Source organism: Rana temporaria, chromosome 2, assembly GCF_905171775.1.
Source record: "Rana temporaria chromosome 2, aRanTem1.1, whole genome shotgun sequence".
Taxonomy (NCBI): domain Eukaryota; kingdom Metazoa; phylum Chordata; class Amphibia; order Anura; family Ranidae; genus Rana; species Rana temporaria.
In genome coordinates, this window is record NC_053490.1 from 462,970,917 (window position 1) to 462,985,724 (window position 14,808).

The following is a 14,808-nucleotide window of genomic DNA, read 5'->3' on the forward strand; positions in this document are numbered from 1 at the left end:
GCTGTAGGATTATGTGCAACACTAGGTAACATATTTCATACACATAACAGTGTCATCATGTTCCCCAAGTTCCTCTTATATACAGGATAGGAGTGTGTGACTTATCCAATTAAAAGTTTATTTTTTTATCATGAGATTATATTTTTTGAAAGCATGTTTGTAGCCATGCTATAGCTTTTACACCTGTGGATATACATTTTCAAATGTTATATGTTTGTTATATATAAAAGTAGTTATATGCATTTTTACATTTGTAGGTCCAGCTTTTGGTTTGGAGATGAAAATGATTCATGCACTTCCGCTAAAGATTTGAATTCTTACCCTAAAAGACACTATGGGCAAATGCAAATGTCAGACAGCTCAAAAGGTCAGACCAATAACCATAACTATGCTACACAAGTTAATTCTTCACTGCAGCGTTCAAAACAAACACCCACATCATCTTCAAAGAGATTCCAGTATTCCTTTGCTGCATCATCTGGATCAAAGCCTCCATATACCTTTAAAAATGTTAAAGGGAAAAAAGATGATGCGTTTGACGACATGCCTGAGGAAGAAATGGTGCAGGTACTATAATGTAATATTTTGCTATAACTAAAGTTTAATTTTTTTGTATTTGTTTAAGGCTAGGTTCACACATGTCCAGTGTTAATCTTCCTTCAGGTCCCTTTTGGGTCTAGTACATATTTTAAGGGGAACCCCATGCCAAAATGTAAAATAAAATCGGCATTGGGATCCCCCAAATCTATACCAGACCCGTAGGTCTGCTATGGATTTTGAGGGGAACTCCACGCCAAATTAAATAAAAAAAATTGGCGTGGGGTCGCCCCCAAATCCATATCAGACTTTTATACAAGGATACAGCCAGGCAGGCTGGGAAAGGGGTTGGGCCCTTTTCCTGGCCTGCCAGACTCCATGCTCGGATAAGGGTCTGGTATGGATTTTGGGGGGTCCCCACACCATTTTGTAAAAAAAATGTTGGTGTGTCTTTTTTCCTGATTGAATTCATGTTCAAAACTGATGAGCTGTGCGATTTAGATGCATTCCCTTAGAAGGCAATGAGTCTGGAATTTGCATCTGAATCGAACCGCAGTGCACAGAAAACGCACAGGACTCTTTTTAAATTTGCAGCAAATGCGCATTGCCGCTGCACCGCATATATGTGAACCAGCTCCATAGAAAGCCGGTTTGGTTCATATGTCATGCAAATCAGATGTGGTTCAAAACGCATCAAATTTGCATATATGTAAACGGAGCCTCATGGCCCGTACACATAATCCGAAAATCGGACAAAAAATACAGCTTTCCAAGCGATCATATGATAATCGGATTAGTACAGAGCTTTCGAGAACCATGACAGTCATTTGATATTATCAGACAAGCATGAAAATGTTTCTCGTATGATACCAGATCGTATGATTTTCGTTTAATCAGTACAGTTTTCATCCCAAAATACAATACAAATACACTACAACACATTACATCACTTATGATTTTTTAATTCTGTCGTACGAGAATTTTCGTAATTTTAGTAACCTCTCCGATTTTCGGTATGCGACTAGCATTTTCCCCCAAAAAACGGACAATGTGTTGTCCGATTTTCGGATTGTGTGTACGGACCATTAGTGTAGCCACAAAAGCTTACAAAACATTTTGCCCATAATTCCATTATGGCCATAATGCCAAAATATATATTTGGTGCAAAAACAACACTGCACATCACCAAAAGAACACCGTACCCACTGTGAAGCATGGTGGTGGCATCATCATGCTTTGGGGCTGTTTTTCTTCAGCTGGAACATGAAGCAGAACTTCATCTTTCAGCATGACAACGACCCCAAGCATACATCCAAATCAACAGAGGAATGGCTTCACCAGAAGAAGATTAAAGTTTTGGAATGGCCCAGCCAGTGCCCAGATCTGAATCCGATTGAAATTCTGTGGGGTGATCTGAAGAGGGCGCAATCTGACAGATTTGGAGTGTTTTTGCATAGAAGAGTGGGCAATTATTGCCAATTCAAGATGTTCCATGCTGACTCATACCCAAAAATACTGAGAGCTTTAATACAATAAACAGGTGCTTCAACAAAGTATTAGTTTAAGGGTGTGTACACTTATACAACCATATTATTTATTTATTTTTAGTTTTACTTCCCTCCACCTAAAAGATTTCAGTTTCTTTTTCAATTGTGTTGTACAGTTTATAGGTCACATTAAAGGTGGAAAAAGTTCTGAAATTATTTATCTTTGTCTAATTTCTTTACATCACAGAAACCTGACATTTTAACAGGGGTGTGTAGACTTTTTATATCCACTGTATATATATATATATATAGTGTGACTAGTGTATGCTCCTGTCACATGGGTAGCATGGGATATGTATGTTAATAACCCTGCAAAGGTAAAATCTAACATCATAAGCATTTGTCTTGTACAGTTAAGCCTATGGCTCTCTAATGCCCTGTACACACGATCGGTTCATCCGATGAAAACGGACCGATGGATTATTTCATCAGATATCCGATGAAGCTGATTTTGATCAGTCTTGCCTACACACCATCAGTTAAAAATCCGACCGTGTCCAACGCGGTGACGTAAAACACAACGACGTGCAGAGAACAATGAAGTTCAATGCTCCTGAGCATGCGTCGACTTGATTCTGAGCATGCGTGGATTTTTGACCGATGGATTTCCCCACAGACGATCGTTTTTTCCTATCGGTTTTTTAACCATCAGAACATTTTAAAACAGGTTCTATTTCTTTTCACCGATGGGAAAAAAAACGATGGGGCCCACACACTATAGGTTAGTCCGATGAAAACAGTCCATCGGACCTTTTTCATCAGACGAACCCATCGTGTGTACAGGGCATTACACTTGATGATGAGATGGAGTAATGGGATGAAATTATGTCTTGTTGCATATTTTATATTTCTTTGTGATTTTAACAGATTGTATAATAATTTATATTTTGAAAGGCTATACCACTTTATCAAATTACTCTAAAAGAAAAACTTAATACTTTAAGAATCATAACTGCATCAATTGAAAGCATGAAGCACTGGAGTCAGTACACAGACCAAACTCCATTACTGTTTGAGACATTTGGTATGTATAATGGTAAATTTAAAACACAATTACATTTGTAAAATGAACCTATTTAGAAAATAAAATACAAACCTTTACAACCCCTTTATTAAGCTTTGACACAAAAAAAAAAATAAAAAATCTGGAAGCTGATTGTTTTCTATGCAGAGCTGCACCTGATTTTGCACTCTCCAATTTTAGTAAATCAACCCCAAAATATGTTGCATGTTCCCATTCACATAGCAAAATATTTAAAATTGTTGCTTATCTTATTACTTGCTTTGCAGGAGGGTGCTGGGAGTAATGTTTAACATAGGTAACCCAACACTGTACTGTGCTGACAGATCTCTATTAACATTTGTAAACTATATGTGCTCCTAACAAGGCTTGGGTGGTGCATTGTATGTTTGTGCAGTTTATTTCAGTCTGTCTCCACTCTGAAATTGTTTAGAATAACTTGTAGTCCTATGTATATACCTGTTTCCAAAAAAAAGTAGAAAGGTAATTAAAAAAATATACATATTTTTAGGTATGGTGAATTGGAACACATAACAGACATATAAATCGGCGTTTCCCAAATTTCACTGCGAAAGTGGAAATGCATTTTAAACTTTGTTATATATATATCAGTTCTTGAAACTTGTTACCTTAAATTATGATAGCTAACACACCCATTCCGTATATACCAACTACCTACCACTAATAAACCTTGGCACCTTACAGCCAAAAATTTAGTAGGCACAGCAACTGTGGAACTATAAAGGAAAATTAAAAATAAATGGCCGAGCTGTGTTCTGCTAAAAAAATACCCATGAATTAAAACTCTTTTGCAGTAGTTTCTAAAAAGTGCAAGACCTAAACCTTTGGGGCCAAATCCACAAAAGGGATACGACGGCGTAACTGCTGTCACTCCGTCGTATCCCTGTTCCTAACTATGGAACTGATCCACAGAATCAGTTTTCCATAGTTAGGCAGAAGATCTGGCATGTGTAAGGGACTTACACTGCCGGATCTTAGGATGCAGTACCGCATCCGCCGCTGGGGGCATTTCGTGTCGAAATGCCGCCTCGGGTATGCAAATTAGCACTTACGGAGATCCACAAAGCTTTTCAGCTTTGTTTTTTCTCCGTAAGTTTTAGTTTGCATACGCAAAATTAGGGCTGCTTTTACAAGGTGTAAAGTTAGTACACCATGTAAAAGCAGACCCTTCTGTCCAACGACGCGATTTTTTTTTTTTTTTTTTTTTTTTTCCCCGCCGTATCTTTTTTTTTTTTCGACGCAACTTTATTGACCCTACGCGATCCACAAACCTCGGCGTAACGTAATTTCGCGCTATGCACGTCGGGAAAATGACGTCACGAGCATGCGCAGTACGGCCGGCGCGGGAGCGCGCCTCATTTAAATGGGAATCGCCCCCATTTGAAGAGGAACGCCTTGCGACGGCGGAATTTAAGTTACACAGCCCAAAATTTCTAGGTAAATGCTTTGCGGATAGGGCACTTAGGTAGAAATTTTAAGGCAGTGTAACTTAAATGGAAAAAATTAAGTTACGCACGATCTTTGTGGATTTGGCCCTTGATTCCTTTAGATTTAACACAACGTTTTAGGAAGCACTACTCATATTAGATGTCCTTCCTCCTTTAGTGTGTGTTCTGATTCCCCCTATTGGATACCTTCACCAGTTCTTTTTATAAGGACAACTCTACTCCTTCTTCACAGGAAAGGGCATCAATGTCTTTTACAACTAATCAGGCGAGTAGACAGTTGAGGAGACTTAAAGGATAAGTTCACTTTTAAAAAGAATAATAAATAAATGCAAATTTTTTTTGCAGGTAAAAAAAATATGCATTTATTTTTGGAGCCTGTAAAGCATTTCACAAGCTAGCAGAAGATTGCTGGTGCCATGCAGGTACCATGTAGTTCGTTGAGAACTACAAGCCGACATATGTAAAAATCTCCATAATTGTAGTTCAAACACAGAACTCTGAATAAATGATGCGGCAGCGTGGACGGTGCCCTGCACAGTTGCGCTGATTTAAAAAACTGATAGCTAGTATGCCCCGTCACAGGGAGGGGGGGGGGGAATCGGGCAGTGGCTGCAGCATTGGGAGCATGTTACATGTCCCACCCTAAAAACAGATGGAACATGTAATATGTCTCCAAAAGTGTACTTATCTTTTAAAGCAGAGTTTGATACGTTTTTACGTTTATTAAAAGTCAGCAGCTACAAAAAGCTGACTATTAATAAACATACACTTATTTGTCACATGGTCCAACGATGTGGGTGGCTGGAGCCTCACTTCCCTCCTCTCCATCGGCGCCGTCATAGCAACTGTGGGCACCCGCCTGTGACAGCTTTCAGCTTCACAGCAGGCTGCGCACTGCGCATGCGCAAGTCGTGCTGTGCTCTGCTAGTGACGTGTCACAGAAGATTGCAGAGAGGGAGGGGCCGCCTAGGGGGAGAAAGTGGGACAGGAAGTCCCACTCTAAACAAGGTAAACACTCCCCCCAAAAAAATTACAAGGAGGGGGCAAGGAGTACTTAAAGCGGAAGTCCAACTTTTGGGTGGAACTCTGCTTTAGGGCAGGAAAATCAGCAGGTGTTAGCCCCAGGGTGCTCAGGGCATGTGCAGACCAACTAGGGGGGTGTCCTTCAGCAGGTCTTTACCTAACCCTGAGCCTACCTTGTGTTGTGAAAGACGTCCTGCCTTGTCCCTGGGCCGAAGATACGATGTCCTTGTGGCTTCAAGGATTACAGACCAGTGGCTTTAACCTCCCACATTATGAAGATCTTGGAGAGACTTGTTTTAACGGCCCTTGGTTAGTAAATAGATCAATATGCTAAACAGGAGAGAACTCACCCTAATAGAGGGGAATCACTTGGGACTTATGAAGCATTTGTCATTCCCCCTCCGGAGGGGTGGGTCTACATACCAGAAAAAGGAGAAACTGAATTTATTTATGGGAGAATTTCCCAGAGGAGAATGTATAAAGTGACCCCAGACGTTAATGCAGTATCAGAATTGAATCAGTTTATTGGACACAGAACATTGTAAAGAAAAACATCATAAAATGTATCAAATCTTCACCTATCACCAAATAACTTTGTTATTGATTAAAAGAAAGAAGCACACACTGGGCCCATGAACTAATCTGTTAAAGAGTGAGAAATGTCCGTCCGCAACACAGATTGGGGTATAAATCATATATCCTGCTCGTTGAGCAATTTAGACCCGGTTCACACTGGGGCGACTCGTCGGGCGACACAGCCGCCTGACAATTCGCGTCCCATTGTAGTCAATGGAACCGTTCTAATAGGAGCGACGCAAGTCGCTCCGACTTAGAAAAAGGTTCCTGTACGACTTCGGGGGCGACTCGGGGCGATTTGCATTGACTTCTATACAGAAGTCATTTTGCAAATCGCCTTAGAAGTCGTCTTCAGGTCGCCTGGCCGAGTCGCCCCCGAAGTCGTGCCGCCCTAGTGTGAACCGGCTCTTAGGGAATATTACAAAGATTCCATCCCTTCTGAATGATTACCCACATAATTACATTTCTAGTGGGACATGGAACAATCATTCAGGGTCAATGAGGACAGTTTTGGTTTTCATAGTAATTCCTTGTTTGTTTCCAAGTTATATTTGCCTTCTGTGGAGATAATTAAGGTATGAAACCCCCGGGTGTAGATGAAAAATGGGTGTAATTCAGAGAAGGATATGATTGACCGAGGGATCAGTTGTGCTGAATATGGTCTCACTGGGTTCTGTAAATGTAAAATGTTCTGGTTCAGTTTCCCAGTTAAGCCAATGCAGTTACTGATCTTGCTAGGTGAGGGTGAGCTGACAGACCATGGATTGTGCAGTGACAGCGGTTGAGAAGCAAGGGTTAACTTATGCAGCAGGGGAGAGAGACAGTGAGCAGCACTGAATAGAGGATGGCAACTGTTGGACCTAACTTTTCAAGTTAACCAGCAGGTGATTGGTTGCTAGGTGGTCCTAGCAGCCAATCATTAGCTTTTTAATATGAAAAATGTAACTCCAGCAGTTCCCGCCCTCTGTTCAGCACTGCTGTTTCTCCAGATCTACATGCATGCCCCAGTAAGGTAGGAAGGGGCAATGTGTAATGTGCAGGGGTCCAGAGCTGGGGAAGTGTGTAATGTGCAGGGGTCCAGAGCTGGGGGGGGAATGTGTAATGTGCAGTGGTCCAGAGGTGGGGGGGGCGAAGTGTAATATACAAGGATCCAGAGCTGGGGGAGGGCAATGTATAATGTGCAGGGGTCCAGAGCTGGGGGGGGGTCAATGTGTAATATGCAGGGTCCAGAGCTGGGGGGGGGGCAATGTGTAATATGCAGGGGTCCAGAGCTGGGGGGGGGGGGCAATGTGCAGGGGTTCAGAGCTGGGGGACTGTGTAATGTGCAGGGGTCCAGAGCTGTGGGGGGCTGTGTAATGTGCAGGGGTCCAGAGCTGGGGTGGGGGGCTGTGTAATGTGCAGGGGTCCAGAGATAGTGTGGGGGGCTGTGTAATGTGCAGGGGTTCAGACCTGTGGGGGGCTGTGTAGTGTAAAGGGGTCCAGAGTTGTGGAGGGCTGTGTGTAATGTAAAGGGTTCCAGAGGTGCAGTTGTGGAGAGGGGGTACACAGTAGTGACAAAGAGATATGGGGGGGGTGCAGAGATATGCAGAGGGCACAGTGGGATGTTTTTACATTTGAAAGTGGGGGGGTCCAGAATGGCTGGGCAATTTTCTGGGACCTGTGACGTGTCCCAGAAGATTGCAGGGAGGGAGGAGGGAGAGGTGAACTTCCTTCATGCGCCGTGGAGGAAGCGGTAGGAAGTGGGTGCTCTGTGCCCTGAAAAACTGGGTACCAGCTCCCCCCCCAAAAAAATTACATGCCAAATGTGGAATGTCAGGGGGTCACCATCACCTAAAGCGGAAGTTCCATTATTGGGTGGAACTCCGCTTTAAGTTAGTTGAGTCATAATTGATCTTCCTAGCTGTGTACATTGACAATCTCTCCTTGCTAGCAGTTCGTGGATTGTGCAGTGACAGCTGTAGTGAAACAAGGATTAAAAAGATGCCGACTTAATGTTTGCTGATTTATTCAGGTATCATAGCTGCTCTCCTGTGTGTTCCTAGCTGTGTGCACTCGCAGTCTCTCCCTGTCAGCTCCGTACTCACTGGTCACTGTGCCTCTCTGCGATCCACACTGGTCCACTGGGTGTATGGTCTGTCCCCCCTCCTCAATGATACCTGGAGCTACTGGTTCCGTTCATCTTTCCCCTGTGATGGGAATGTGATTGTTTCACGGGCCGCAGGTGGTGCGTACTTTGGCTAACATGTTTCGCCTACTGTGTGTTTTACCAAGCTTCTTCAGAGCTTCAAAGCATTTTACTATTATATTTAGCTTTTTGTCTATAATAAAAATATTAAGTAAATAAGTAAAAATGATAATCATGGGAAAATAATATACTTGATGATATTACAAGTTGGCAATACTTCTGTGAGGAATAGTTCTAAGTGCCTAATTGTGCTTTGCTTAAGCTGGCCATACATTATGCAATTGTCTTGTACAGTTTTCCTTTAGATTTACCAAAACCATATAATATGAGTTCAAACTTAAACTTTTTCAATTTATATGCTATCAGGCAGGCCCTTGCACTATATAATTGAAGGTGAATTTAATGGAAATTAAATAAGAACATTGTATAATGTATGGCCAGCTTAATGACACTAGAACTATGCAGGAATTTTTTTTTTCATAGCTTGGATATTCAGCTGAGGTGTCTCAAACTCAAAACAATGTTGCTAAAAAAAGATCAAAAGCTAAACACTTGGTTGCAATATATGTAAACTGTTAACCTGCAAGAATATTTATTATTCTGTTGTTTGCATGATTCACACTCTCCTGGCACAATAAGTGACATATACAATTGTGCTCATAAGTTTACATACCCTGGAAGAATTTATGATTCCTTTCCTGTTTTATACAGTTCAACTACCCTTTCCCGCAGATCCTTTGACAATTATTTTGCTTTCCCCATGACTCAGAATCCGTAAGACCCCTTTCACACTGGGGCGGTGGGGGCATCAGCGGTTTACCCTCTTTCTTACGGCGCTATTCGTCCGCTAGCGGGGCACTTTTAACCCCCGCTAGCGCCGAAAAAGGATTAAAACCACCCGCAAAACGCCGCTGCAGCAGTGCTTTGCCGGCGGTTTGGTGCTGCTGCCCATTGATTTCATTGGGCAGGGGCGCTTTAGGAGCTGTGTATTTACCGTTCTTACAGCGCTTCAAAGATGCGGCTAAGAGGACTTTTTTTTACCATCCTGCCAGCTCACCGCTCCAGTGTGAAAGGGGTCTATATGTCAGTGCAGCACTGGATGAAAGATGCAAGGGCCTGTCAGGAGTCCATAAACCCATTGACCTTTTATACACACACACTAATTACAAGCAAACAGATCACAGGTGAGGATGTTACCTTTAATAGCCTTTGAGGCTGGGTTCACACTACTACACTACTTTCATCCTACTTTGCTCTGTGTTCAATGTTTCCCTATGAGAGCGTCTTGTAGCGTCCTACACAAGTAGGTCCGACTTTGAAAATGCTCCCTGTACTACTTTTGGTCCTACATTGATCCTACTTCAGGCCCATTGAATATCATTGAAGTCGGACCAAAGTAGTATCCTGTTCATGAAAGTAGGATGGATGTAGGACCAATGTAGGATAAATGTAGGACCAATGTAGCAGAGCAAAGTAGGATGAAAGTAGTGTAGTAGTGTGAACCCAGCCTTAAACCCCTTTGTGTCAACTTGTGTGCATGTTATCAGGCCAAAATCACCAGGGTTTGTAAACTTTTGATCAGGGTCATTTGGGTAGTTTCTGTTGTGATTATGATTTAAAAAGAGTAAACACAGTTGATTGATAATAAATGGCTTCAGCCAAACATAAAAGGCATTAAACAGCAATAGAAGTTTATTTTAAAAAAAAAAATGCTTTTGAGGAGTAACCAGAGATATACTCTTGTTTTGCTAGCTGTGCTTGATTCTGCTGTCACATCTGGTAGTCATGGATCAAAATTATTCATTTTGAAGGATGGCAAAAACCATGTTCAATGTGTTTTTTATGAAATTGTAAGTAACATTAATACCTGCTGTTCAATACTTTATTTATTTATATGTGAGTTTTGTCTACTTGAAATGATAGAAATTACCATATTTCAAGGTTTTATCTCATGATGTGAATTAAAGGACGAAGGTCTAGAGTAAAAGATAACACCTAGTCTTTGTTCTAGTTTTAAAAAGTCACTGGGCAACAACTTTCAGGTTTAAACATTAGCAATATATATTTCTCAAAGTAAACCTATGACAACATTGACAACATCTGATGAAAAACCTAAGCAAGGGGGAAACTTTACATAAATGTTTCCTGTATAAGTTTAGCTTGGCTCATCTTTCCCACCTCTGAGTCACCCTACTAGTTCTTTAATGTTCTGGTTGGCCTTGTTTACTATTGAGTATGATTGAATGAACAGGGCTAGCTTGATTTATGCAAGAAGTTCAGCATTTTCATATAACTCTACATTGGGTTGCACAAATACCACTTTTTTAAGACCGAGTACCGATACTTTTATTCAAGTACTTGCTGATACCGATCACCGATGCTTTTTTTAATGTCATGTGACAGTGGCACTAATATGCAGCACATTTGTTTGAGTAAGTTGATCTCCCACCTGCATAGTTCCGAATCCATCACCCAGAGCCAACTGCACATGATGAAAGTATAGTCTCTTTTTGTCAGCTCTAAGTACCCACAGACACCAAAAATATTTTTACTTTATCTGAGTCCATTCTTTCCAATGATCACAATGTATGGGAAATCTTTTTCCACTGACCAACAATTTAAGAGGTATTCTTTCTAGTACCATTCAAGTGACAGGGTGTTCTTTCCACTGACCTCCAATGTAAACCCTCATACACACGATTGGATATTCCGACGGGAATTGTGTGATGACAGGCTGTTGTCAGAAAATCCAACCGTTTGTATGCTCCATCTGACAATTTTTGTCGGATTTTCCACCAACAAATGTTGGATAGCATGCTTTAAAATTTTCCGACAACAAATGTGTGCCGTCGGAGTATCCGATCATGTGTACACAAGTCCTTTGGACAAAACTCCAAAGTACAAACACGCATGCTCAGAAGCAATGCTAACCATAACACAACATCAGCAGAAGTGGCGCTAAGCAGAGCTGAAAAATCACATAGTTTCATGTTTGTTGGCCGACAATTCTTTGCCGTTTGTATGCAATACAAGTTCACGTCCAGCGCCCTTTGGACATAAGTATCCGATCATGTGTACCAGGCTTTAGGGGAATTCACTATTTCACTTACCAGCAATATAAGGGGCATTTTTCCTCCACATTTTCTACTAGCTACCAATGGGTCACTACAATTTTACAGCCTGCATTTCTTTTTTTTATACTAATATTTTTTGTTTCAACATTAGTACCAAAAATAAGCCTGTGATTAAAAAAGAATCAACCCCAACTAGGTAACCCACTGGCTATAATTTTTGTTTAGGGGTTCCTGAAAATTATTTCAAGGGTTACTCCAGGGTAAAAAAAGTTGAGAAAAGCTAAATTAAATTCTTATAAAATGTAGTGAAAAAGAAATTTGTGCTTGCCATAAAAATGTATAGTAATTACTCAACATTCCATCTTGTATACTACAGCTGTTTTAAAAGGTCAGTACACCATGTGCTTGCATTTTAGTATTTTGCATATACTGAAGAGTAAGGCCCCTTTCAGACTGGGGCGGGAGCTGCGGTGGCGGTATAACGCCGCTAAAAATAGCGGCACTATACCGCCGGAATTGCCGCGGGTATCAGCCGCTAGCGGTGCGGTATTAACCCCCGCTAGCGGCCGATAAAGAGTTAATACCGCCCGCAATGCGCCTCTATAGAGGCGCATTGCGGGCGGTATTGCCGCGGTTTCCCATTGTTTTCAATGGGAAGGAGCGGTGAAGGAGCGGTATACATGCCGCTCCTCTCACCGCTCCAAAGATGCTGCTGACAGGAGATTTTTTTGTCTCCCGCCAGCGCATCGCCTCAATGTGAATGCCCTCGGGCTTTCACATTGAGTCTGCAGTGAAGGAGTTTTTCAGGCGCGATAGCAGCGCTATTTTTAGCGCTGTACCGCCTGAAAAACTCCTCAATGTGAAAGGGGCCTTAATCACTCCACTCTAGTGGTAGATATCCCTTCCTCCTCTCTACTCACCTCAGAGTCTTTGCCCCTTTGATGAATTCTCCATGATATGAAACAAAATACAAAGAGAGAGATCGGTTTGTATTGGTGATATCTGGTGAGCAGAACTAAGGGCCTGATCCACAAAAGGGATACGCCGGCGTATCTACTCATACGCCGTCGTATCCCTGTTTCTATATTTGGAACTGATCCACAGAATCAGTTTCACATAGATAGGCAGAAGATCCGACATGTGTAAGGGACTTACACTGTCGGATCTTAGGATGCAGTACCGCAGCCGCCGCTGGGGGCATTCTCGTCGAAATCCAGCGTCGGGTATGCAAATTAGCACTTACGGAGATCCACAAAGCTTTTACGCTTCGTTTTTTCTCCGTAAGTATTAGTTTGCCGTCGCAAAATTAGGGCTGCTTTTACAAGGTGTAAACTGTTTACACCTTGTAAAAGTAGACCCTTCTATCCCGCGTCGCTGTCATTTTTATTTTTTTATTTTTTTTCTCCCGCCGCAACTCTTTTTTTTTTACGCCCGTCGCGATTCTCAAAACCCGGCGCAACGTAAAACCGCGCAAAGCACGTCGGGAAAATAACGTCGGGAGCATGCGCAGTACGTCCGGCGCGGGAGCGCGCCTAATATAAATGGGACTCGCCCCATTAGATTAGGAACGCCTTGCGCCGGACGGATTTAAGTTACACCGCTCAAAATTTCTAGGTAAGTGCTTTGTGGATTGGGCACTTAGGTAGAGATTTTGCGGCAGTGTAACTTAAACGGGAAAAATTAAGTTACGCCGGGTTTATGTGGATCAGGCCCTAAGAACTCAAAAGAGCAGATCTCTGTACAACAGATTCTGATAAATGAAAGCCCTTAGGGGCTTTATTGCATACTTACATACAAAGATTTATATATTTAACTGACCATATAAAATGTTTAAAATAGCAATAACATACTTTTAGCTTTTGTCTTCATTAGTCATTCTCAGGGCTGTAGGCTTTGTAAATGCTGCACTTGGGTATAAACACATATAAACTATATAGTATGTTTAATAGCTTGAGTATGTTTTTGTTTAGGACCGAGATTTGCCAAGACTAATTAGAGGTCGAGTTCATAGAGCCATGGGGAACTATGATAAAGAAAGAAACCTGCTCAAGTGTGTTTCTGTGAGGCCTGCATCAACAGCAGAGCAACAGACCTTTACAGAGCTTGTCACAGCTTGCAGTAATGAGATGGAGAAATACATTAGGACAATGAATACAAAGTAGACTTCATTTGGATATGTTTAACCTGAATGTTAATAAAATATTTGCGTTGAAAATAAAACTTTATTTTATCTGTAAAAAAAAAAAACATTACATTGGTATATCTTATCACAAGAGCCAGATGTGTGTAAATTGTATACCCTTTAGTAATGCTTTATTAATGATGTAATTTCAGTTTTTGGAAAAATAAATATATGATGTTCAGTTATATGAGCTTAGCTGTTCTTTAGTCTATATAATTATTTTACAATATATTTATTTATCATTTTTGTTTTTTTCTCTTTGCATTCTTTAGTTAAAGCGGAGGTTCACCCTAGATTTCAGCTTTCTCTTAATGAAACCACTACCCATCGTCTATGCACAATCCGTTGTTTTTTTTTTTTTTAAATCAGAATCTTTACCTTTCTAATGCAGCCTTCAGTGTTGTGTCAATCAGCCTTTCCCCGCGGGAGTGGGCGTGTATTATCTTTTCCCCGACAAGCGCGATGTCTCCTGGGAGTGATAAGAATGCCAGGAGACGCGCTGTACTGTAATCCCGCGATATCTCGCGGGTCACTTGACTCGGCAAGCTCTATCAGCTGCTCAATGAGTGTACGTTCTGAGCTATAGCTGATAGAAAAGGTGGATGTCCCGATACCTTTGGCTTCTCTCCCCTGGCTCCCTCGAGCGCACCGCCCTAGCACTATAGGTCCCTGTCTGGCTCACTCGCTCTGGTTGTGGGATACGATTAAATATTCGGCGGGCCTGATCTCCCCCCTATCTTCCCCTATTGCGTCTCCTTCATTGCCCACTATTCCCACCAGGATGTGACAACCCCTTGCAGTTCTCATGGTGGACCCAGAATGGTTTCATGGATGTTCATTCTTTTTACCCCTACTAGGATTGTCTCTTTCGCAACCCTACGTTCTTCTCATGATATCCCCCTTCGGGAGCACTATAGCTACATGCAACTCCAACACTTCCTTTTGCAACTTATAAAGTCTCAACCTACCCCTTATACGTTGACTCCTTTTGAAAGCCTATGTAGATCACGACCCCAGTCCTCTGGTCTAATTTCCTTAATTTACGCAGCAATAATTTCCTCTAAAAGACCTCTGCTGAGACCTTATCATTTACAGTGGGAGGCGGAACTGGGGAAGCAGCTTGACCCAGAGGATTGGCGGAGTATGACTGTTGCTCTATCCAAATGCTCTAGAAATGTTCTCTTTCAGGAGAAT

The 14,808-nt window shown here is 41.8% G+C and overlaps 1 protein-coding gene across 3 annotated transcripts in view; it reads left to right on the forward strand.

The window, feature by feature from the left end:
• Window positions 1-13,771, forward strand: part of SPATA22 (spermatogenesis associated 22) — a 30,696-nt gene extending 16,925 nt beyond the window's left edge. Inside the window, exons 4-7 of one of the 3 annotated variants that reach the window (XM_040338647.1) lie at window positions 258-567; window positions 2,979-3,108; window positions 10,111-10,208; window positions 13,403-13,771. In XM_040338647.1, coding sequence (XP_040194581.1) covers window positions 258-567; window positions 2,979-3,108; window positions 10,111-10,208; window positions 13,403-13,594 — 730 coding nt within the window. In that variant the 3' untranslated portion in view covers window positions 13,595-13,771. The remainder of the gene's footprint in view (window positions 1-257; window positions 568-2,978; window positions 3,109-10,110; window positions 10,209-13,402) is intronic. The other 2 variants (XM_040338648.1, XM_040338649.1) reach the window with 2 other exon arrangements.
• The last annotated feature ends 1,037 nt before the right edge of the window (window positions 13,772-14,808 follow it).